The sequence below is a fragment of the Salmo salar genome, chromosome 09, assembly GCF_965601325.2.
Source record: "Salmo salar chromosome 09, fSalSal1, whole genome shotgun sequence".
NCBI lineage: Eukaryota > Metazoa > Chordata > Actinopteri > Salmoniformes > Salmonidae > Salmo > Salmo salar.
This window is the reverse complement of record NC_138299.1, coordinates 20,691,394-20,717,201: the sequence shown is the minus strand read 5'-3', so window position 1 is coordinate 20,717,201 and position 25,808 is coordinate 20,691,394. Positions and strand designations below refer to the sequence as shown.

Genomic DNA, 25,808 nt, shown 5'->3' with positions numbered 1-25,808 from the left:
AATGCCAAAGGTCTCTCCAATGACAACCTCCAGAGCCTCCAGACCCAGCTCACTAAACTGGCTGCAGAGCGATGTGGGGAGGTGAGATAGACATATACAGGCAGACAGACGGATGCCTACAGACAAATCCACTCTGAACCAAACATGTAGATCTGAATAGTATATCTACTCGTAGTTAGGAGTAGATGACCCATGAAATCCTGTGCCATTTTGCAATGTGACAGAAAATATTTTTTGTCCCATCATCACCCCTCTCTTCCCCCAGGTGATGATCTATGAGCTGGCCGACCATGTCCAGGTGTTCCTGAGTGAACACAACAAGCCTCCGTCCAGCTCCTTTCATGAGGAGATGTTGAAGAACCAGCGGCTACAGCAGGAGAGGCTAGCCCTGGAGGAGCAGGAGAAACTGGACCAACGCCGCAGATGGTGAGGATGCATGCTCATACTCGCACGCACACACACACTTACTGTCCTCCTCACTGTACCTCTCAACTCATTCTTGTCTAAAGCAATTTGAGATCCTGGCTGAAATCCAAAGGAGAGAGGAGAAGAGGAAAAAATACATTGCCAAACAGGTGCCTTCATATTCTTCAAATGTGCACATTTTGCAAACTCGTGCTGTTTTAGTAGATAAGCAATTCTTATTACTCCTCTGGAAAAATGATTGGAATTATTAACTATGTATGTTTTTAGGCTAATGATCATCAATGAATATATTATTTAAAACCATGTTCCATTAGACCTGAAATGCACCTTTCAATAATAAATAAAAAAAAGAATGCAAAACAGAACCTGAAATGCAAAACAGAGCCTGAAATAAACTTTTGATTAAACCATATTTTGGCTTTGTGACTGCCCAGGAGCGCCTTGAGAGTATGCACCAGCCTGCCGTAGACAGTTCTGTATTGGGCAGCTCATCTTATTCCCCTGGGCCTCCACCTGAGCTTACTGAGCCCAGAAGAGGGACCAATCCCCGGAGACTGACCAACTCCAACACCCTCCACAGGCATTAACAGCCACGTGTAAATAATATTTAGCTCTGTGCCTGAACTACCCTTAGCTAACACTGCATGCTGTTTTTGTTGTAACCAGACGAGACACATGCTGCGAGGATAGCCCACGCTCACAGGAAGTGCTTTACTTCAGCAACAGTACCCTTGGGGATCTCATGGTGCATAGAGGAAAGTGCCTCGGTAAGAGCTTAAAATTCCCTGTAAATCTCATTATGGTTTCTGTGTTGTAGTTTACTGTACTGTCAGTGTTGAGTTGTGTGCCTCAATATGCTGTGTCTGTGTCTCTGGCAGGGGAAAGTGAGAGGCTTGGCCGTAATGTTTATAATGCTTTCGACGCAACCAACGGAGAGTTTGCCGTAGTATACGAGTGGATCCTACGCTGGAACAAGAAGATTGGCAAGTTCTTCACCAGTGAGGAAAAGGGAAGATTGACAATTGTAAAAAGCAGGTGAGTAATTCCTAGCTTAGATCCTGCCATCAGATGTAGTACTAATAGATGTCAAGATATTGGAACAGAGGCCTACACACTAAGCAATACCATCTGCCCATTTATTTATAGATCCACGGTGCGGAGAGTGAGCTGAACTCCCTACTGAAGCTGAAACACCCGAACCTGGTGCACTACCAGGCTCTGAGCTCCAGTGAGAGGGATGACTGCCTGGTGGTGGACCTGCTGGTAGAGCATGTGGGGGTCAGCAGCAGTCTGAGCCAGAGCCTGTCCAGCCAGACCGCCATCCCCCTGGAGCGCCTCCGCCTGCACACCACCCAGCTCCTGGCTGCCCTCGACTACCTCCACTCCAACTCTGTTGTCCACAAGCAGCTGGGCGCCTCCAGCGTGCTGCTGGACCACCTGGGCAACGTGCGTCTCACAGACTACAGCCTCTCCAAGAGACTGGGCGACCTCTGCAAGGAGGACATCTTTCAGGAGGCCTGTGTGCGCTTCTGTGAGGACACGGTGCCCACCAAGGCTGGGAAGAAAGGGGACGTGTGGAGCCTGGGGCTGATGCTGCTGGCACTTAGCCAGGGCGAGGAGGTCAGGGAGTTCCCGGTGTCTGTGCCCACCAGCCTGCCCGCTGACTTCCAGGACTTCCTCAACAGGTATGCCTGCCTGACAAGAACCATCCATTCAGTTTGGCCAGACAGCTAGTCTCGGTGTCGGCCAGACAGCTAGTCTCATCCACTTCCATTACATTTACATTTTTACATTTTAGTCATTTAGCAGACGCTCTTATCCAGAGCGACTTACAGTAGTGAATGCATACATTTCATTAAAAAAATTCTCCGTACTGGTCCCCGTGGGGGCCATGCCTGGACCTCACATTTTATGGTGGCAATTAAAACGTTCATTTTTCCTGTGGTTAAATTCTAAATGAAAATGTGTTTTTTTTTTTTTACAGATTTTGACTCATTAGCACAGGTTTTGAATGGTTAGCTAGATGGTTAGGAAACTTCTCCGCTTTTCTATTCAGTTGATGAAAACTATACACAGTGAACACACATGTTCATTTAGATGTGTTTAACCTTCCTGTACCTTTTTTGACGTATTGGCATTCCACCATGGACTGTGTGTTAATCAGGTCTTGACTGTCAGATCTCGTCCTCTGTATTTGGGTGCCAGTCTTAATGTACTGCTGTGTGGATGCAGAGTAACACAATGTGGACCAGAGGATTAAATGTTGACGGGCCACGCCAGGAATGTCAGCTCTGTTCTTTTGGAAGTTTCCATGCTAAATGCACCATTCTCTGTTCTGTGTGGTAGGTGTGTGTGTCTGAATGATGCTGACCGCTGGAACACCCAGCAGCTGTTGGACCACCCCTTCCTCAACCCTCCACCTCCGAAGACCCCTCCACAGTGCCAGGACGCTAGTCCAGAAGGTGACAACTGTGTTCAGATCAGGGCCACTAGATATTTTCAGTCTCCAATACTATAATGTTGTGAATAAATGGTTGCCTTTTTTTAAGAGGCTTGATCACTATGTAGAATCCTAACGGCTGTATTCTGTCCTCTCCCAGACATTGGTGATGACTTTGCGTCGTCGGTCATCCCTCACAGTCACATCCTCAATGCGCCGTTCAGCACTGGGCTGCAGAGGCAGTTCTCACGCTACTTCAACGAGTTTGAGGAGTTACAGCTGCTGGGGAAAGGAGCTTTTGGTGCAGTTATCAAGGCAACCCGTGTTTTAATATAGCATAGCTGACAGTAGCATTCATAGCCTTTCCCTTTTATTAAGTCCATGGTTATTGTTCACATAATGTTTGTCTCCTGACCCATCTCTTTCTCTCTTTCCCTCCTCTCGTTATGTGTAGGTCCAGAACAAGCTGGATGGATGTTACTATGCTGTGAAGCGTATCCAGGTGAACCCGGCCAGTAAGCAGTTCCGTAGGATCAAAGGTGAGGTGACGCTGCTGTCGCGCCTCAGCCATGAGAACATCGTCCGCTACTACAACGCTTGGATCGAGAGGCACGAGACCCCCTCCATGGGGATACTGAGCTCTGACAGCTCCGAGACCCGGAGCACAGCGGAGAAGCCGCCTCAGGTCCGAGCCCCTTCTCTGGGCCTCAACGAGCTCAGAATCAGCATGCTTGACAATGTGGAGGGTAATGCCCTACTCCCTGCCACGGCGAGCTCGGTGGAGTGGAGCACCTCCATCGAGAGGTCCTCTAGCGCCAAGTGCAGTGGTCACAAGTCCAGCGACGAGGAGGATGATGATGATGTTTTCTGTGCCTCGTTCCTGTGAGTTCTCCTAAGGCATTAGAACTATTGGAGTGTGCAGTACAAAATAGTCTTGACGGTATAGTAGCATCTCGGAGGTTCGTTTCATGTAGTATATGCTCTGTGAACTTGATATATGGAACTAAAATGATTTACTTTTAGTATTTGTTTTGGTTTGTTTGCGTCTAGCCCATCAAACAGTGACTCAGAGAGTGACATCGTTTTTGACAATGGAGATGGCAGCGTATCCCAGGTTAGTGTTTATGTGACCCGATTCAGAATCATAGGCATTTGACTACATTCCCTACTTCACAGTAAGGCCATTATTTATTTATATATGTTTTGTGCAGAAACACCTTCTTGAACATGTGAACTTTCATATGCCTTAATTGCAAACTTGTATGGGATCTGTAAATATGAATGAAACATTTAAATGATGAGCCTAGTTTAGCCATAGAAAAAGCACTGTATGTGTGGAGAAAGGCAAGATCCATGATTGGCTGAGATAATAGAGATATTACTTCCTGGAGGACAATGCCATACTGACTTGTGCTTTTACATGTGAATTCTTAAAGAAATGGGTGGGGCTAAGGCATACGAGGTTGTGAACGATGCTTAAAAGGGGCGTAAACAAAGAAGAGCTCTCTAGAAAGCGTGAAAATCGTTCAAGGGCATTATTCTCCTACTTTTCTCCCAAGTAGGAGAACACGTTAATCAGATTTCAAAGAAGCATAACTTTCCCATGTTTCCCCTTGACTACATGATATACAATTTTGGAGCTCTGAGTGTACTTGTGTAAAAAAAGCCAGTCTTGAAAAGTTGACATAAGCGCACCTTGAATTCAGTCTCATATATTATCACCAAGTTGTGTGTTATTTTCATCAACTGAATCAATGTAACCGGCATCCCTCAGGAAGAGCCAAGCAATAGAATGGGTGGTGGTGACACGATAAAGAGCACAGACTCTCTTTATCTTTACATCCAGGTAAAGCTCCGTTCACTAGCACTCAACTAATACCCCACTAGAGGACACTGTTCCATGTCTAATATCTAACCTGTGTTCTCTCCTCCCTCCAGATGGAATACTGTGAAAAAAGCACTTTACGAGACACCATTGACCAGGGTCTCCATCAGGACAAAAGTCGCCTGTGGAGGTTCTTCAGGGAGATCCTGGATGGCCTGGCTTACATCCACCAACAGGTGTGTCTGTGAACCCTCCGTCTCCCCTAATTAATGTCCTCCTCAGAGTGTACTGCAGGGTTCAATGTCTGCTTTAGGGTGTGGAACAGAGATGTAACGTTTAAGATCAGAGACTTTGAGGAGAGAGGTGGGACTGTCCTGTCACATTCGGTTAGGAAGGAGGGAGTCCAGGACAGTCACTCCTTGTGATTCTACTGTTCCACTCCAAGTATCTGCTAATTCTTCAGATCCCAATGTCAAAGGGTTTTCTAGGTTCATAGTGGAAATTGAAGTGGGATATAATTTGTCCTGTAGGAATGAATGATGACTCATTCTCCACCTTTGCAAATTTGTATTTATGGGAATTATGAATTTATTCATAGTGTTTTGAAATGTGTTTGATGCAAAGCTGTTTTAAAGGATCCTCTTCTCTTTTTCCTCACACACTCAAATGTTTTGGTATGCATGTTCCTTCCTTCCAAGCTGTCAAAGCACGGCTTAGAACAACAATGATGGCATGCATGTGACATGTTTTCAGCAATGGTTCCAATTAGCACTAATTGATCACCTCCATCCTTCCAACAGGGGATGATTCATCGAGACCTCAAGCCCGTCAACATTTTCTTGGACTCTCAGGAGCATGTGAAAATTGGAGACTTTGGCCTGGCCACAGACCATCCTGCTAATGTGGTATGCCTTAATGTCCTTCGGTTCCGCTGTCTCCTGGTGATGGAAATTCAATAACTGATACCTTGAAGTTCATGTTGAGGTCTCTAAAGGCGTGTTCTCAAGTCGATTCCCAAATAGAACGGGTCGAGTCTCAAGTTTTGTTCAAGTCGTGCATTATAAGCGCAAGTCAAGTCGAGTAGTCAAGTTTGTTTTCAAGTCAACTAAAAAATAATCTATACATGCAATGACTTGTTCAATTACAAATCTTTGTCTATTTATTGAGGCTACCAGACAGCCCTTTTCATTATTTTGTCTATAACACATTTAGATGATGTAATAATGTTAATAACAAATTCCAAAGGCAAGCTTCATAAGTCAATTATTATTTTCAAGCAATTTTGACATACCAGAAGACCACTAAGGCCTATGCTAGTAATTGTTGCTTGATGCTCCATTTCTGGTGAGCTTGTAAAGTAAACAGTTAGTATTTTTGATCAACCCCCCAAAAAATTTGCTGTATATTTATGGCAATCCTCTCTCCCTACAATTTGATGATTACACTGCGCCCAATCCTATAGCTGTACAGCAAATCAGCAATCTGTTTGCTAGCTCAGTGGTTCTCAAACTTTTTTTCTCTCGCAACCCCCAAAAAGCATTGTTTCAAAGTTCGCGACCATGCACGCACAACAGCTGCACAAATGTAACTTCTCATTATAGCCATAAACGCTGATGCATTTTCAAAACGCAATATACAGAAATAAACTGTGTCTTTCGCCTGTATTTGTAGTTGAGTCATTTCCAATGCTCATTGCCAACTGAACTGGGTAGCCCTTTTCTTCCTCACAAATACCATAATTAATTCGCCATAATATGTTATCGTCCCATAATATTGAAAGCAGTGCAATGTTACAGCTAGACATACAGTTAGACATCTAGCCAGCCAGTAGCCACCCAAACTAGGCCTATCTGAAATAGGAAATGATCAATGAAATAATGTAGGCCTACTTAAGCAGGTGCTTTCTGGTCCATAATCTCTGGATATGCAAGCCTGCCTTTGCGCCAATGCTGATGACTGGTCATTGGTCAACAATCAAGGCAATTTCAAGTCATCAGTCACAAGCATCTAAACATGATGGTGTTTCCGACCCCAGTGCAGCTCAGTGTAAACAAGCGAAACTGTAGGGTCGGAATCTTCTGGCAGAAGTGGAATGTTGACGCTTTAAAAAAAGTTTGAGTATTTCTTGTTCTGTGTTTCCCAAATAACTCAAGAATGAACAAAGAACTGACTTTGACTGTAGAAATCATCTCTTCCCTACAGGCCGCAGCAAGCATACTGGATATTGAGGAGAGTGGCTCTTTCCTGATTCTCAAACCGGACCCAACAGGTAAATCCATCCTTATCTAACGGGCTTCTAAAGTGTCTCAGGGTCTGTGACTATATATTTGCAAAATTGATTATATATATTTTATTTCTGAACAGGGAATATGACTGGTATGGTTGGTACTGCCCTATATGTCAGTCCAGAGGTGCAAGGAAATACCAAAGCCACTTACAACCAGGCAAGAAATATGAATGGAACACACACCAACATCAATTCAGAAGAATAAAATAAAGATTTAAAGAAACTGTCTCAGTACAATCATTCATCCAAAAAAGTAATCTCAATAGTAGTCTAGGAATTATAATATCTTGTAATGACTTAAGGGCCTTGACTCCTGGGTGGAGCATAGACTAGTGTCCTCTATCTGTTTAGAGGTAGTTCAAGGTTTTCCAACAGTGTTACTGTATCCTCACTAGGAAATATATAATTCAGGGTTGATTGTATATACCAGATGTAAAGGGAAGAGGGCTCATCCCGTGATCTGTGTTTCTCCTTAGAAAGTGGATCTGTTTAGCTTGGGTATTATCCTGTTTGAGATGTCCTACCGACCCATGACCACCGGCTCTGAACGAATCTCAGTCCTGAGCCAGCTGCGCATGGTCAGTCTGTCCAGCACAGAGAACACAGACGGGTGGGGGGGGGGGGCCACGGGAAGGGTCTCACTTGTTCATCACTGTCCCATTACTCTGTCATTCCACTCTGCAGGAGGACATCAACTTCCCTGAAGATTTCCCTGAGTGTACGAGTGGAACGCAGGTGAGGAAGGACGTATTCAATTCATGTTATACTCTTAGCTCCCTGAAGTTGTGTGAAACTATGTAGAAGTAGTAGTTCACTTTATAGTCCCGCAATGGGAAGTTGTTAACGAAACCAAACTGAGTGACATTACACAGTATAGGCAGTTTGACTTTGATAGACTGATCCTTAGCCCTGTGTCTTATCTCAGAGGAAGGTTATTGGCTGGCTGCTGAACCATGACCCGGCCCTGCGTCCCACGGTCCAGGAGCTCCTGAAGAGTGATCTGCTGCCCCCGCCCCAGATGGAGGAGTCGGAGCTCCACGAGGTCCTGCAGCACACCATGGCTAACGTCAATGGCAAGGCCTACCGCACCATGGTCAACCAGCTGTTCTCCCAGATCACCTCCCCCGTCATGGACTACACCTACGATATCAACCTCCACAAGGTACCAGGCCTACCCACTGACGCAGTGGAGCAGACCCTCAAACCTGGCCTAGCACGACTACCACACAAACGCAACCCAAAGCCAATCAGACATGAACACTTGGGCATCACTCTCCTCTCTACCACGTCATAGCATCTCAAACCATTGTTTGTGACAGACAGGTATTGAAGAAATTGTTGAACGCAGTATAGAGTGGTCCAATAGTCCAAAGTAGGAAGAGCTACCCATCTCCTCCTGTAGGTGTCACTGTAGACACAGTAATGATGCTGCTTCTGTGATCATACAGATCTCCTGTCATCTGGTTCATATAATGGCGGGACTGTTTGAGCTTTCATCGATGCCTTTTGATTCCTAACAGACTGCGTTTTGTTTTGCTGCAGGGCAACTTTAATTTCAACAGTGCCAAATTGCAACCGTATGTGTACGAAACAATCACCTGGATCTTCAAGAAACATGGTGAGTCCAGATTCAGACTCCTATTTTAAGAGCTGAAGTCGTTTACTCTCTTGGGCAAATGACTTGACCCATTCCACTTTAAAGTTGCTGCTATGAAGACCTCACTGGGGCCTTGACTTGAACATCTGTTCACATACAGTACCAGTCAAAAGTTTTAGAACACCTACTCATTCAAGGGTTTTTCTTTGTTTTTACTATTTTCTACATTGTAGAATAATAGTGAACACATCAAAACTATGAAATAACACATATGGAATCATGTACTAACCAAAAAAGTGTTAAACAAATCAAAATATGTTTGAGATTCTTCAAAGTAGCCACCCTTTGCCTTGATGATAGCTTTACACACGCTTGGCATTCTCTCAACCAACTTCACCTGGAATGCTTTTCCAACAGTCTTGAAGGAGTTTCCACACATACATAACCGACTTCAGTGGGCAAATGCTCACCTTCGATGGGCACTGCTACGCTGGAGAAGTGTGCCCTTCACGGATGAATCCCAGTTTCAACTGCAGATGGCAGACTGCATGAATGGCGTTGTGTGGGCGAGAGGTTTGCTGATTCCAGTGTTGTGAACAGAGTGCCCCATGGTGGCGGTGGGGTTATGTTATGGGAAGGCATAAGCTACAGGCAACGAACACAATTGCATTTTATCAAAGGCAATTTGAATGCACAGTGACGTCGTGACGAGATCCTGAGGCCCATTGCCATACCATTCATCCGCCGCCATCACCTCATGTTTCAGCATGATAATGCACAGCCCCATGTCGCAAGGATCTGGACACAATTCCTGGAAGCTGAAAATGTCCTAGTTCTTCCATGGCCTGCATACTCACCTGACATGTCACCCATTGAGCATGTTTGGGATGCTCTGGATCGACAACGTGCTCCAGTTCCCGCTAATATTCAGAAACTTCACACAGCCATTGAAGAGTGGGACAACATTCCACAGACCACAATCAACAGCCTGATCAAGTCTGTGCAAATGAGATGTCATGCTGCATGAGGCAAATAGTGGTCACACCAGATACTGACTGGTTTTCTGATCCACGCCCTACCTTTTTTAAAGTATCTGTGACCAACAGATGCATATCTGTATTCCCAGTCATGTGAAATCCATAGCTTAGGGCTTAATGGATATATTTGAACTGACTGATTTCCTTACAAACTGTAACTCAGTAAAATCTTTGAAATTGTTGCATTTTGCGTTTATAATTTGTTCAGTGTATGCTGAACTTGTTATCATATATTTACAGTAGTGTCTCTGTGGCTGTCTTTCCAGGGGCTGTGCGTCTCCAGACTCCCCTGCTCCTCCCCAGGAACAGGAAGCTGTATGAAGGCAGTGAGCCAGCCTGCTTGATGGACCACAGTGGCATGCTGGTCACCCTGCCCTACGACCTCCGGGTGAGAAGCAGGAAGTACTACACGCTCCGTTAACTAGCCCTCAGTGATCCCAGCACTCAGTGGACTAGGGCCAGGACAACCCTGGGACTAACTGTGTTTCCACAGTGATTTATTGTCGTCTTGCATGCACTGTTTACTTATTCTCTTTTGTCTCCATTCCAGATTGCCTTCGCAAGATTTGTGGCCAGAAGTAATATTACCCATTTCAAGAGGTAAATCTCAGTCAATCCCTGAATACTTGAATCTATCCATTTCATATGCATGTTCAGTCTTTGATAAACCTCTGAATGTAATCCTGTGTGTGTGTGTGCAGGTGGAGCATCGAGCGTGTGTTTATGTCAATTGTAATGGTGTGTGTGTGTGTGTGTGTGTGTGTGTGTGTGTGTGGGTACCGCATCGAGCGTGTGTTTATGTCCATTGTAATGTAGTGTGTGTGTGGGTACCGCATCGAGCGTGTGTTTATGTCAATTGTAATGGTGTGTGTGTAGGTACCGCATCGAGCGTGTGTTTATGTCCATTGTAATGGTGTGTGTGTGTGTAGGTACCGCATCGAGCGTGTGTTTATGTCCATTGTAATGGTGTGTGTGTAGGTACCGCATCGAGCGTGTGTTTATGTCCATTGTAATGTAGTGTGTGTGTGTGTGTGTGTGTGTGTGTGTGTGTGTGTGTGTGTGTGTGTGTGTGTGTGTGTGTGTGTGTGTTTATGTCAATTGTAATGATGTGTGTGTGTGTGTAGGTACCGCATCGAGCGTGTGTTTATGTCCATTGTAATGGTGTGTGTGTGTGTAGGTACCGCATCGAGCGTGTGTTTATGTCCATTGTAATGGTGTGTGTGTAGGTACCGCATCGAGCGTGTGTTTATGTCCATTGTAATGTAGTGTGTGTGTGTGTGTGTGTGTGTGTGTGTGTGTGTGTGTGTGTGTGTGTTTATGTCAATTGTAATGTAATGGTGTGTGTGTGTGTGTGTGTGTGGGTACCGCATGAAGCGTGTGTTTATGTCCATTGTAATGTAGTGTGTGTGTGTAGGTACCGCATCGAGTGTGGGTTTATGTCCATTGTAATGGTGTGTGTGTGTGTAGGTACCGCATGAAGCGTGTGTTTATGTCCATTGTAATGTAATGGTGTGTGTGTGTGTAGGTACCGCATGAAGCGTGTGTTTATGTCCATTGTAATGTAGTGTGTGTGTGTGTGTGTGTGTGTGTGTGTAGGTACCGCATCGAGTGTGGGTTTATGTCCATTGTAATGGTGTGTGTGTGTGTGTGTAGGTACCGCATGAAGCGTGTGTTTATGTCCATTGTAATGTAATGGTGTGAGTGTGCAGGTGGAGCATTGAGCGTGTGTTCCGGCCCAGAAAGCTGGACAGGGCCCACCCCAGGGAGCTGCTGGAGTGTTCCTTTGACGTCATTGTCCCCGTCACTAATAGCCTGCTGCCTGACGCTGAGACCATTTTCACCATCGCAGAGATTATCCAGGAGTTCAGTGTCCTGCAGGTACCACACTGTTACCACTCCGTCTAGTAATTTCTCTTACCATGTTACTACCCCTGTCAGTCTAGCTAAAGTCACAGACCATATTGTCCTTTACAGTACACTCCCTGTCTCACCTCAGGCCCAGATACTACTGTCCAGTCTCTGTCTAGCTCTGGTCACAGACCTGTTCACTCCCTGGGTTCTAGACAGTGCAGGAGGCCCAGGTCACCCAGCACGAACCCAGGCCTGCTATTCTCTGCTAAAGGACCAGCATGCCTCCAGGACCCCTCTGAAAGGGTCTACCTCTCTCCCTGATTGCACCACTTACTGCATAACCCCCCCCCCCCCTTTCTGTGTGTGCAAAAGCTTTTAAGAATGTATGTCACTCTGGATGAGAGGACAGCAGCCAGTCTGTTACTGTTATTCACTGAGCAGTCCTACAGTACTGCTTTAGGGATGAGGCTGGACTGTAATTGTGCACAGGTGTAATTGTGTTTTGATGATGCTGTTAGGAGAGGAACTCCCACTCTCTCTACCAGGAGAGAAGCTGCTGGGTGGTGTAATGCTGTGTTGTTGGATGTTGTGTCGGGTGGTGTTAGGAGAGGAACTACCACATCTACCTAAACCACACCAGCCTGCTGAAGGCCGTCCTGCTACACAGCGGCATCCCCGAGGACAAACTGAGCCACGCATCCAGCATCCTCTGTGACGCCATGGTTAGTACTACGCACACGGCGCTCATGTGCAAGTTAAACGCACACCATGCATGCGCACATTGTGATATAAGTTTTCTGTTACATCTTTGTTCTACAACTGTAACTCTAAAATGGTATGATGGTGTCCTGTCTCTGTTCATAGAGTGAAAAGCTGACCAGGAGAGAGGTGGAGGCCAAGTTCTGTAACCTGTCCCTGTCCAACAACAGTGTAAATACCTCCTGTTGTCTCTGGTGAATTCATCAGTGTCTCCACTTTTCTCTGCTCAGGGTCCGCCTTTCTTGAACATTGCCTTGCTCTCAACCACAGAATGTCTTTTCTTTGTCTGTGTCTGATGTTTTCTGTCTCTCCCTGTCAGTTGCAGACTCTGTATAAATACATAGAGCAGAAAGGAGTCCTGCGGGACCTGGTCCCCCTCATCACCTCTCTGACCAAACAGAAGACTGCAGTCACCCAGCTGGCAAAGCAGGGCGTTAAAGACCTGGAGGAACTCACTGGCCTGCTCAGGAGACTGGGAGTCAAGCTACCGGTACGGCTACTACTAGATCTCCCACTTCCTAACTCTTACTCAGTCTGGTGTATAAAGAGAATGGCATTGCGCGTGTTTTTCCTGTGGATTTCTAGATTGATTCTCTCTCATATTTGTGTGTCTTGTAGGTGGTGGTAAATCTGGGTCTGGTTTATAAGGTGCAACACCATTGTGGGGTCATCTTCCAGTTTGTGGCCTTCATCAAGAAGCACAGACGCACCGTGCCAGACATCATGGCTGCAGGAGGGAGGTACGACCACCTGGTAATGCCCCCATCTCACCACCCTCCTGCTCAGGTCCTTGGAGGTGTTCAACTATCAGGGTTTAGTCCTTATCAGGGTTCTCTTCCTGTAGATCCTTGAGTTCCGTGGCCCAGCGTCCTCTGCTCCTGTCCCTTCGGCAGTAGGGGCCAGTTTGGCTCTGGACAAGGTCTGTGCTGCCCTGGCCAGCATGGAAGAGCCGGTGAGTACTGTTAACGATTCATCAGTGTTAATAACCCACAGATACAGAAGGTCATATTTGATGATGGCTTATTATTTTGAGCCTCCATTAAAGTTAATGTCCGTTATTATCCAGTCTCTAAAATGTAGCTGTTTTGGGAAAGGTTCCCATTTTTCTATACTGTACAATGACAGTTGATGGGTCTACCACCTCTGTAATTAACTCAGAGTGTGTGTGTGTGTGTGTGTGTGTGTGTGTGTGTGAGCATGTTTGACTGAACTCGCTGTGTGTGAGCACGTTTTAACCTAACTCTCTGTGTGTGAGCGAGCGTGTGTGTGAGAGCGCGTGAGAGCGTGCGTGCGTGTGTGTGTGTGTGTGTGTGTGGGTGTGTGTGTGTGTGTGTGTGTGTGTGTGTGTGTGTGTGTGTGTGTATGTGTGTGAGCACGTTTTAACTTAACTCTTTCTGTGTGTGTGTGTGTGTGTGTGGGAGCACGTTTTAACCTAACCTAACTCTGTGTGTGTGAGCACGTTTTAACCTAACTCTCTGTGTCTCCTAGCCCTCTATCAGTTCATGTGACGTGCTGGTGGTACCAGTTGGCCACACCTCCATGGGCCGAGCCATCAGCGTGGTCCAGAAGCTGTGGACAGCAGGAGTTTCTGCTGACATTGTCTATGACGTGTCACAGGTCAGTGATGTGCAGCCCGTAGCACCTTCTGCTGTGACAATACCTAACCAACAGGGGGCGACACCTCCATTCTATTCTACCCCACATGGACAGGCAGACCAAACTGCCTGTGAAGTTATTTACCTTGACCGTATGTGGAACTGTAAACATGCAGGGAAACGGGATCCATTTTGAGTTTCCTTTCATATAAGTCTGTTAAGAGTATCATGTTTAAGAAACACGATGCCCAGTAGTTTCCTTGGCTGACTTTCATCGTCTCTGTTACTGTAAATACTTTTAAAAAATATATATATTTTCAGTTTGTAGGTGAAGTCTGTTGACCAACTCTAACCTGAGAAGTGTTGCTGTGTAGTTATCACCCTGGTGAATGTGACTGGTGTCGTGTCACTGTGCTGGGCCATGCCTCTCACGTTCTTCATGTTTACGTGACGGCCTGATCTCAGGCCAGGAGGTGTCCGTGTGTGTAGCCGACTGCTCTCCTCCCCCTGCCCTCTTACGCTCGCCCTTTCTCACTCCCTCTTACCCTCTAGTGTCCTTCCTCTCTACTTTTTCATTTGCTCTCTTGTTGTCCCATCGCCAACTCTATAACATCACTGATTGCTCAACATCACAACTTGCTCAACAGCAATTCAAATCTTCGCTTTGTCTGAGCTCACACTGCTCTGCTGGAGAGAGACAGCATGTCGGTCCAAGACATCAGAGTTGTAAAGGATGCCTTCCTCATGGTCTAATGTTAACCCTTTTCACATGCACTGCTTTACTGGTCAAATCTCCAGTAAGTGCTAATTTATCGTCTGGAGATGGTTCCACTTTATTTTTGTTGGGTCTAGTTTCAAGTTTTATTGTCACGTGCGCAAGTACAGTGAAATAAATGCCTTTCTAGCTTTTACTAGACAAATATGGTCAACCCTTTCCACATTCGCTCACCTGGGAGGCATATGGTAGAAAGCTGGTTGGCCCTCTGTCTGTCTCAGCGATAGAGCCGCTGTGAGGAAGCTGGTCGGGGAGCGAGACTGCTGGAGAGCGGAGCAGAGGTGATATACAGCACAGAGATTGTTCCTCAGTAGTCTACTGTTCTGGTCTGACCCAGCTCTGCCTGCCGGAGGAAACATGTCTGGCTGTATTTGATTAGGATAAATCCTCTCTGCTGCTCACACACAGCCACGGGTGACTACACTACCTGGACAGGCCCAGGTTTGGGCACTGGGCAGAGCAGCTCTCCATTCCAAGCAAAACGCTCCGGAGGAATCTGAGGCACAAGTGAAGCATTCCGCCAGCACACATTTAATTATCCAGACCGTACGCTGCCATGGCCCAGTGGTATCTCAGCCATCCATGTTATCTCTCTCCTATCCTTGCCACAGCAACCGCTCTGACGTGTGAAATAGGGGAGTTTTTTTGCTTTTTATTATAACATCCCAGTCCTGTTGTCCAAACGTACGGCACACGCTCTCTGTTTTCACAGGAGCTGATGAGCCATAGGAAAGCTAGTGAAATCTGCCTGAACCCAGCTTTTAGCACACCCCTAAACCACCAGGACTGCTTCCAGCTCGTACTCTTAGATAGACAGCCCACCTTCTACTAAACACATCACATCAAACTACTTTTCCTACAATCCCACTGTCATCGTACATGAGAAACATGGGGCTGAGGGAGGGCTTATCATCGAGTGGCGCAGCGGTCTGAGGCACTGCATCGCCGTGCTAAAGGCATCACTACAGACCCTGGTTCGGTTCCAGGCTGTATCACAACCGGCCGTGATTGGGAGTCCTGTAGGGCGGCGCACAATTGGCTCAGCATCGTTCGGGTTAGGGTTTGGCCGGGGTAGGCCTTCATTGTAAATAAGAATTTGTTCTTAACTGACTTGCCTTCTTCTGTGTCATCTCCATTCATGAAAGAGAGAACATCCATCAAATCCTACATAGGCTCCTTGTTCTGAGCGTCCAAATAAAACTAGGCAGTGAAAACCAAAAATGGAGAGGGTTTAGCCCAGTCTTTGAGCAGGGCTATAGGTAGTGAGGCTGATATTAGCTCAGTCCCCTGTACAGACAGCCTGCAGTGGAGCTTTAACCGTGCCTGTGACCTGGCCCAGGGCTCTGGGTGTCACTCACAATGGAGAAACTCAGACAGACAGGACAAATCCTTACCCCAAATGAGCATTATGATGTATTTGACATTTTAGCAGAGTGACTTACAGTAGTGAGAGCATACATTTTGTGTATTTTTTCCCCCCGCATTTGTCCCCCGTGGGAATCGAACACACAACCCTGACATTGCAAGGGCTTTCACTACCAATTGAGCCACACGTTCTATGGCTGCCATGTACGCTCCCCATTTAACATTACGTAGGGAATTTTTAAACAATGCTATGTAACTGTAATTCTACAATTAGTACAATATTCAAATTTCAAAAAGTTGGTCTTAACTCTCAGTATGGCTTTGGTGTTAGTGTTTCTTGTTCCCCGAAGGTGTCTGACTGTGTCGTTGTGTTCAGTCCCAGGAGACTATGCTGGAGCACTGTAGACAGGCTGGCATCACCTGCATGGCCCTTGTCTCAGACAAGGACGGGAACTACATCAAGGTAATTATAATGAAAATGAATTTGCATAGCGCTTTTCCAGATGCTCAAAGCTCTTTACATAGTAACTGTTCTTTACTGTAACTGTATAGGATTCTAAGTCCTGGCTGGAATGCAGCACTTTGATACATTCTCTTGGCCAGCATCTGACTACGTAGTCTGAAATGTAATTTGCCTTTGTTGGCTACTTCTCCTACTTGTACAATAATTGGACTGCACCTGTGCTGTGAGCTTAGTGCATGTAAATGGTCATGATATGAATTCCAAATGGTTTGATGTATACATTAGTGTGATATAAAAAATTAGAATTTAGAGTGAAAGTTTTGTGTTGGAAGCAGGTCTGATTTTCCCCTCCCTGTCCCCCGTGTGTCCCCAGGTCAAGTCCTTTGAGAAGGAAAGGCAGTCAGAGAAGAGGATTCCAGAGTCTGACCTTGTGGATCACATTGTTCAGAAATGTCGGACCAAATTCTTTGAGGAGAGAAATATCCGGTGAAAACACGGTTTATTAACCCACGCACAAACTCTGTAATAGACTTTCAGTGTTGTTGGGGAAAGAGACTCACACAGCTGTTTTGTCTCTCCTCCAACAGGGAAACCTCTGAGACTGTCTCTCTTCAGAACACCAAGGGGTCACTCGTCAATGCCTCAGGTACAGTTGAACAGCCTTCTTCTCCACCCTGTATCCAGGGATGACCCTCCATTACCATTGACGTGGTTCTGGGTTGGATTTCATATGAGCTCCTACATGGTGTTAGAGCTGTGTTGAATGGATAATTAAAGGGTGATGGTGAATATGTGAGCTGCAAGGTGATTTAATGACAGTGTTACATTTCACACCACCTCTAGCTCACACGCACAGTGTATGTGAACCTTAATGCAGCGCAACGGCCGTATTAGTCTGGGTAACAATTATGGCTTCTCAGTCTACTGGTGTCTGGGTGATGGTGTGAGAAGGCTGACAGCTAAGTCAGATAGGAGCTCAGCTCAGGCATATTCCCATGGTCTCATTAGTGTGTGTGTGTGTGTGTGTGTGTGTGTGTGTGTGTGCGTGCGCGCTGTGACTTGACAGGATCGTCAGAGCAGCACGGGAGCAGCGCCTCCAGTAACATCAATGTGTTACTTATCTCACCAGAAAAGGTGTCCTCCAGCGCCAGACGGCGCTACGAGACCAAGGTCTGTCAATCAATCACGCCGGTCACTCATACCTGTCCCGAAGTCGACTTTTTAACAGATTAAGCTCAGCCCAGTCACGCAGCCAACTACGAGACAACTCTCCCTGGCTGTGGTTCCCAGCTCTGTCTCACTTTAGCACTGTGGCATCCGTCAAGGTTAGACAACACGACGGCTTTTACGCACGCGACCAGCCCAGTTTTAAACGGCATTGGCTCACATGGAGCCCAACTGCATGTGAAGATGAAGTGGCCTTTGTTTCCCAGTTTCATTGTATGTATTGGAAAAATGACTTTTAAATTTTTTTCACCCCCTTCAGATTCAAACCAGATTGCATTATCTTGCTAGCAATTTACAGAACAAGAGCAATGACATCGAAGTTCTGGCTTTAAGTCATTTGCTGTTTCCCCCGCTTTACATCTTATCTGTTGAATCCATGTGTGTAATAGTGAAACAAGGACAGAAGTTAGCTGATAGCTGTAATAGCAAACATCGGCATGCAGTGGGATTTAGAGTTCCCCTGGAGGTAGATAGCTACAAAGTGATTCCAGTTGCCGCAGAACAATAAACAGAAAACAAAAGGAGAGGGCAAGTCATTTGGAGCTAAATTGCTACCATATTTAGCTTATTTGTGGTTTTGGAGTAAATTTGAAAGGAGGTATTCACCGAGTAAATTATACAGCGTAGTATTTACTGATACGACATACTCCAAATACATTTGTCATTCCATATGTTTGTGTCTGGTTCCCATCAGAGTTAGAGGCTAGATGCTGGAGCGTGAGGTATTGAATTTGAAACATTACAGACATAATGGCCTTGATGCCGGTATGTATTTACTCAGAGCTAGAAGTCTGCTTCCAGGTCACGTCATCAGTAATCCTACCTGTCTGTCATAGGTAATACCCCTAACTAAAGAGAGATGCAATTTTCTCAAAATATAAAGGCATAGATGGAACATGAGCTGATGGCTCTATTATTTCCTGTGAGGGACCTTTACACTAGTGCCCTTAGTGGTGGTGAGAGCACCATGAATGAAGAATAATGAGGCAATGTTCTGCTCACAGACTAAATTGATACAGCACAGTGTGCAAATTAACTTCACCTTTAGCTGAAGGAACTGAACCTTCTGGTTTTTGTTGCCACTGTGCAATGTGTCTTGATATTTATAGTTTATATTTGGTTACTGTGGCTGTGGTTACATTTACTTCCTTAGAAAACAGACAACATGCTATGTACAGTGTGGTCTGGGAGTACATGGTGAGATAACGTCCATTGTCTTTGTGGAGTCTTAACGCACCTCCCTCTGTTGTTCCGTCCCAGGTGGACCTGCCGAAGGGAACTCTCATCAACTTCCTATCATTGGAGGTCTGTACCCAGTTCTGCTGATCATAACCTATCTGAAACAGTCAATAAAGGATATCTTGGCAGGATAGAGGAGGGAGGAAGTCCTGTTTCCTTCCTTGTCACCTTCACTCTGTCCTCCGCCAGCAGTCCTGCCAGGACCCTTTAGGTCACCTGCCCTGTCCCCCTCTCACAAACACCACGAGTTACCAGCTGGGACAAGGTGTAAACTAACAATCCAAACTCCTGACCGCAGGGCCTGCCAAACGAAACCAGGAACCCCTGTCAATTGTATGGTGTTAAGAAACATGCTCTGAACACAAGCAGTGTTGCATAACTAAGCAGATGCTCGCGCAAAATGAATGGCGGTCCTATACAGTTCCCCTCTCACATCACACGTGGATTTGTGAGTGTCAGAGAACGCTTTCACTGTATAAAACAAATTACAATACACATTGTGCGTGCCCAGACACACAGGAAACCATGCATCACACGGACTAATTACCCCACAGAGCAGTGAGGGCCTGGGACTCGCAGATCTATCTTTTATATTTCCCACCATTTAACTGCAGATGGGGGAGTGAATGTATACACAGTCTCCGACACGGTAACTACAACCTACATAAACACCCCTGTTTGTTTGATCGCAGCCGCTATGTTGAATGTCTGATTGCTGGTTTCGCTCTCTCTTTCTGCCACTCTTCTCTCCAGTTTGATGGAGATGAGCAGTTCAACATCAGCGTTAAACGTCTGCTGTCACGTCTCCCCAAGCAGCGCTACCTCAAGTCCATCTGTGAGGAGATCCACTGCTTCAAAATCTTAAAACGGTGTGTAGCTGTTTTTTCATTTTTTTTTTTCAGGCCCTGTGTGTTCCAGGGCAGGCAAACCCAGGCCAGCCAGAGTGTGAGAGCAGGGCAGTAGACCCCATGGCCTCGCCCCTGTGTGCTCCCAGGGTCTGACTCAGGCCTTTTTTATTTTTTTTAAATCATGACACCTGAGGAAAACGGTCGAGAGCTTTGAAGGCCCTTTAAAAACCAGACTTCCTTTTATGACCAGAAAACCCCAGCCCACACTCCAGGTCCCCAGCCCACACTCCAGGTCCCCAGCCCACACTCCAGGTCCCCAGCCCACACTCCAGGTCCCCAGCCCACACTCCAGGTCCCCAGCCCACACTCCAGGTCCCCAGCCCACACTCCAGGTCCCCAGCCCACACTCCAGGTCCCCAGCCCACACTCCAGGTGTGTGGATGTCAGTCAACTCTTCAAACAGAGCAGGTCAGAGATAACTACAGTCTATAATACACCAACTCCTCAGATGATCAGGTCAGAGATAACTACAGTCTATAAAACACCAACTCCTCAGATGATCAGGTCAGAGATAACAACAGTCTATAAAACACCAACTCCTCAGATGATCAGGTCAGAGATAACTACAGTCTATAATACACCAACTCTTCAGATGATCAGGTCAGAGATAACTACAGTCTATAATACACCAACTCCTCAGATGATCAGGTCAGAGATAACTACAGTCTATAATACACCAACTCCTCAGATGATCAGGTCAGAGATAACTACAGTCTATAATACACCAACTCCTCAGATGATCAGATTTCCATTTGGGGTAAGGATTTGTCTGACTGCTGTCTGAGTTTCTCCATTGTGAGTGACACCCAGAGCCATAGGCCAGGTCACAGGCACGGTTAAAGCTCCACTGCAGGCTGTCTGTACAGGGGACTGAGCTAATATCAGCCTCACTACCTATAGCCCTGCTCAAAGACTGGGCTAAACCCTCTCCATTTTTGGTTTTCACTGCCTAGTTTTATTTGGATGCTCAGAACAAGGAGCCTATGTAGGATTTGATGGATGTTCTCTTTTATGAATGGAGATAACACAGAAAGCAAGAGCCCATTTCTCTGGCTCTATCGGGGCTCTTCGCCAACCATCCAGAGCAGTTGGTTTTAATCTCCTGTGTGTCATCATTCACCGATGAGGGAAAAGTGTTTACTGATAAATTACCGTCATTTGCTAACAATGGAGATATTCACAGTGGGTTTTATGTGTTTGATTGTTTTCGCTTGAACTAGGTGACAGAGAGGGCCAGATTTAGTGCCTTGAGAAAGTATTCACACGCCTTGACTTATTCCACATTTTATTGGTTACAGCCTGAATTTAAAATGGATACAATTTAGATTTGTTTTGTCACTGGCCTACACACAATACCCCATAATGTCAAAGTGGACTTATGTTTTTCAACATTTTTACAAAATAATAAAAAATTTAAAGCTGAAATGTCTTGGGCCAATAAGTATTCAACCCCTTTGTTATAGCAGTCCTAAATAAGTTCAGGAGTACAAATTTGCTTAACAAGTCACATTAAGTTGCCATGGACTCACTCTGTGTGCAATAGTAGTGTTTAACATGATTTTTGAATGACCACCTCATCTCTGTACCCCGCAATTAACTTTTTGTCCTGAATACAAAGTGTTAAGTTTGGTGCAAATCCAATACAACGCATTACTGAGTACCACAACCCATATTTTCAAGCATAGTGGCAGCTGCATCATGTTATGGGTATGTTTGTAATCGTTAAGGACTGAGCAGTTTTTCAGGATAAAAAAAGAAATTGAATGGAGTTTGGCACAGATAAATCCTAGAGGAAAACCTTGTTCAGTCTGCTTTCCACCAGACAGTGGAAGATGAATTCACCTTTCAGCAGAACAATAATTAAAATGTTGCACAATCCAGGTGGGGAAAGTTCTTAGAGACTTACCTAGAAAGACGTACAGCTGTAATCGCTGCCAACGGTGCTTCTACAAAGTATTCACTTAGGGGTGTTTGCAAAAATGTCTAAAACATGTTTTCACTTTGTCATTGTGGGGTATTGTGTGTAGACGGGTGAGGGGGGAAAAAAATAAAATGTAATCAATTTTGAATTCAGGCTGTAACACAACAAAATGTGGAATAAGTCAACGGGTAGGAATACTTTCTGAAGGCACTGAAAGTGGGCCAAAGGCCACAGTAGTAAACAGTCGCCTGACTGCACTGTGCCTATATACTACTCTGCCCATACGGCCCCGCAGTCACTGAGCAGCAGCTACAGCCACTCTTTCATTTACTTCAAAACGGACTCGTAACTCGCTGCCTGCCAGATCATCTGAAATACCCTGTGAAAGAATGAAAAGAAAGGGCCAATAATGATGGTGACAATGAAATAAGAATAGTCCAATTTGGCTGTTTTTCCACAATGAACCGGCCACTTAAAACTTATCAAACCAACTTTACCTGGTGGGGTAGGCTTTCACAAGAAAGCAGTTATAGGTTATGTTGTTTGCCGTTGATGTCCATAGCAGTTGTTATGCATTCCCTTTACATATGGAAACATATACATAGAGAGTACAAAACATTAAGAACACCTTCCTCAGAACAGCATCAATTAGTCGGGGCAAGGACTCTACAAGGTGTCAAAAGCGTTCCACAGAGATGCTGGCCGATGTTGAACACAATACTTCCCACAGTTGTCAAGTTGGCTGGATGTCCTTTTGGTGGTGGACCATTCTAGATACACACTGTTGAAACCCAGCAGTGTTGCAGTTCTTGACACAAACCGGTGCACCTGGCACCTACTACCATACCCCGTTCAAAGTCACTTAAATCTTTTGTCTTGCCCATTCACCTTCTGAATGGTACACATACACAATCCATGTCTCGAGGCTTAAAAATCCTTCTTTAACCTGTCACCTCCCCTTCATCTAGACTGATTTGAAGGGGATTTAACAGGTGACATCATCAATAAGGGATCATAGCTTTCACCTGGTCATTCTGTAATGGAAAGAGCAGGTGTTTATAATAGTTTGTATGCTCAGTGTACTTCAGCATAGCCTGCTAATGGCCACTTGCGGTTGTTTTGGACAAACATTGCGTTATTGAGAAATGGCCTTGGTATTGGGACTTAATGAGTGTGTTGTCTTTGCAGGGTTGCTGTGGTGGTTTTGTACAGCTACAAGGACGATTACTACAAGATTCTTCTGTGAAACCAAAGATGTTACTGCTCAGGTCAAGCTCCAAGCTGCTCCCAGCACAACAGGCTTCCTGTGGCGCTTTTCTATACAGAGAAACAGTATCTGTGTAGAAAGATGACTTTCCTTTTGAGATTGTGAACCTCAAGGCAAAAGTGAACTTTTAGTGTTAAATTGTGATCCAGTTACAATCAGCTCTGAACCTCACTGCAATTTGTGCTCCTCCCTACAACTAGAAGGCAAAAAAATGGTTTCTAATCGTCTTACTGTACCTGCCTTAATGTGTAACGGTTAATGTACATTCTGAAGAGGAATGTTTTTTTGATTGCAGATAATGTGTTGCTATATTTCCAAATAAATTGCCAATTCCATATTTTTAAAGTGACATGATGAATAATGGCATTAAATTTTCTCTCAGTTTGTGGTTCTCTTCTGTGAGATTGCAGCAGTCTGCGGGAACAAAGAATAGTCATAAAACAAAGCAGCTCCAACCGTAGCTGAGGAACTTTATGAATAGCTATGGACTGTGGATATTCTATTACTGAGATATCTATGGGATTTTTGACTGACTGCTACGAATTTCCATTTTTCCTGTTGAATGTGAACTCCGATGGTATGGAAAAACCATTATGCTGTAAGAAACTAACCTTTGGAAGAAAGGCACCTCAAATAGGTGATTGAGTTTTCAGAGCAGTCTTCACTTCCTCATGTTGAGGTTTATGAGCAAATGGTGACTGACACGTTGAAACAGGTACTGTCCACAGTGTGAATGCTTCAGGTTGTCCGTTCAAGCCTTCCTGGCTCAGTATTTTTCTGTCTGTCGTTTTATGAATCCCTGACTGAGGTCTGGCCATTGCATTCCTCATCCATAGAGTCCTCTAAACCAGGGATCATCAACTAGATTCAGATTATTTTTTTCTTGAGGATGGTCAGGGGGCCATAACATAATTACAAATAATTTGTAGACTGAAAATTGACAGCAAGAAGCCTAAACCAATATATTTGACAAAAACATTTAAAACCTTGCTTAGAGTGATGGAGTGCTGCATGAGATGACCTGGCCTCAACCCAATTGAGATGGTTTGGGATCAGTTGGACCGCAGAGTGAAGGAAATGCTCAGCATATGTGGGAACTCCTTCAAGACTGTTGGAAAAGCATTCCAGGTGAAGTTGGTGCAGAGAATATCAAGAGTGCAAAGCTGTCATCAAGGCAAAGGGTGGCTAGTTTGAAGAATCTCAAATATATTTTGACTTTTTCTTTTGGTGACTACATGATTCCATGTGTTATTTCAGTTTTAATGTCTTCACAATTATTCTACAATGTGGAAAATAGTAAAAAAATAGAAAATCCCTTGAATGAGTAGGTGTGTCCGAACTTTTGACTGGTACTGTGTGTGTGTGTGTACACACTACCGTTCAAAAGTTTGAGGTCACTTAGAAATGTCCTTGTTTTTGAAAGAGAAGCAACAACGAAAAATGTCTATTAAAATAACATAAAATTGATCAGAAATACAGTGTAGATATTGTTAATGTTGTAAATGACTATTGTAGCTGGAAACGTCAGATGATTAAAACATTTTTTTTGGAATATCTACATTTATCAGCAGCCATCACTCCTGTGTTCCAATGGCATGTTGTGTTAGCCATTTAAAATGATAAAGTTGGATTAGCTAATTGATCATTAGAAAACCCATTTGCAATTATGTTAGCACAGCTGAAAACTGTTGTGCTGATTACAGAAGCAATAAAACTGGCCTTATTTAGACTAGTTGAGTATCTGGAGCATCAGCATTTGTGGGTTCGATTACAGGCTCAAAATGGCCAGAAACAAATAACTTTCTTCTGAAACTCGTCAATCTATTCTTCTGAGAAATGAAGGCTATTCCATGTGAGAAATTGGCAAGAAACTGAAGATCTCGTACAACGCTGTGAACTACTCCCTTCACAGAACAGCGCAAACTGTCTCTAACCAGAATGGAAAGAGGAGTGGGAGGCCCCGGTGCACAACTGAGCAAGACGACAAGTACATTAGAGGGTCTAGTTTGAGAAACAGACACCTCAAGTCATCAACTGGCAGCTTCTTTAAATAGTACCCGCAAAACACCAGTCTCAACAGTGAAGTGGCGCCCCTGGGATGCTGGCCTTCTAGGCAGAGATCCTCTGTCTAGTGTCTGTTCTTTTGCCCATGTTAATCTATTATTTTTATTGGCCAGTCTGAGATATGGCTTTTTCTTTACAACTCTACCTCGAAGGCCAACATCCTGGAGTCACCTCTTCAAATCAAATAAAATCAAATGTATTTATATAGCCCTTCGTACATCCCCCAACAGTTAGGGGGAGTGATGAGCTCTACAGCAGAGTCTCACAACTCAATCGCTGGTTGAAAACTGTGTTCTGCCCCTCCCAAAAGATAGAATTTGTAGATAATTGGCCCTCTTTCTGGGACTCACCCACAAACAGGACCAAGCCTGGCCTGTTGAGGAGTGACGGACTCCATCCTAGCTGGAGCGGTGCTCTCATCTTATCTACGAACATAGACAGGGCTCTAACTCCCCTAGCTCCACAATGAAATAGGGTGCAGGCCAGGCAGCAGGCTGTTAGCCAGCTTGCTAGTTTAGTGGAGTCTGCCACTAGCACAGTCAGCGTAGTCAGCTCAGCTTTCCCCATTGAGACCGTGTCTGTGCCTCGATCTAGGTTGGGCAAAATTAAAGATGGCGGTGTTCGCTTTAGCAATCTCACTAGTATAAAGACCTCCTCCATTCCTGCCATTATTGAAAGAGATTGTGATACCTCATATCTCAAAATTGGGTTACTTAATGTTAGATCCCTCACTTCCAAGGCAGTTATAGTCAATGAACTAAT

The 25,808-nt window shown here is 45.0% G+C and overlaps 1 protein-coding gene across 1 annotated transcript; it reads left to right on the top strand.

The window, feature by feature from the left end:
* Positions 1 to 265: 265 nt before the first annotated feature.
* Positions 266 to 23,358, top strand: LOC106610842 (eIF-2-alpha kinase GCN2-like). The gene is given in 34 exon segments (XM_082955655.1): positions 266 to 426; positions 1,093 to 1,193; positions 1,305 to 1,433; positions 1,436 to 1,461; positions 1,573 to 2,111; positions 2,773 to 2,888; positions 3,027 to 3,181; positions 3,321 to 3,748; positions 3,917 to 3,980; positions 4,641 to 4,712; positions 4,805 to 4,927; positions 5,492 to 5,596; positions 6,894 to 6,960; positions 7,056 to 7,135; positions 7,455 to 7,556; positions 7,663 to 7,713; positions 7,904 to 8,140; positions 8,521 to 8,596; positions 9,879 to 10,000; positions 10,163 to 10,212; positions 11,322 to 11,490; positions 12,069 to 12,185; positions 12,328 to 12,393; positions 12,542 to 12,712; positions 12,841 to 12,975; positions 13,067 to 13,174; positions 13,711 to 13,839; positions 16,334 to 16,420; positions 16,794 to 16,906; positions 17,008 to 17,066; positions 17,487 to 17,590; positions 18,908 to 18,952; positions 19,640 to 19,755; positions 22,904 to 23,358. Coding segments are annotated over 33 exon segments (4,044 nt in total). The 5' UTR covers positions 266 to 426; positions 1,093 to 1,168; the 3' UTR covers positions 22,962 to 23,358.
* The last annotated feature ends 2,450 nt before the right edge of the window (positions 23,359 to 25,808 follow it).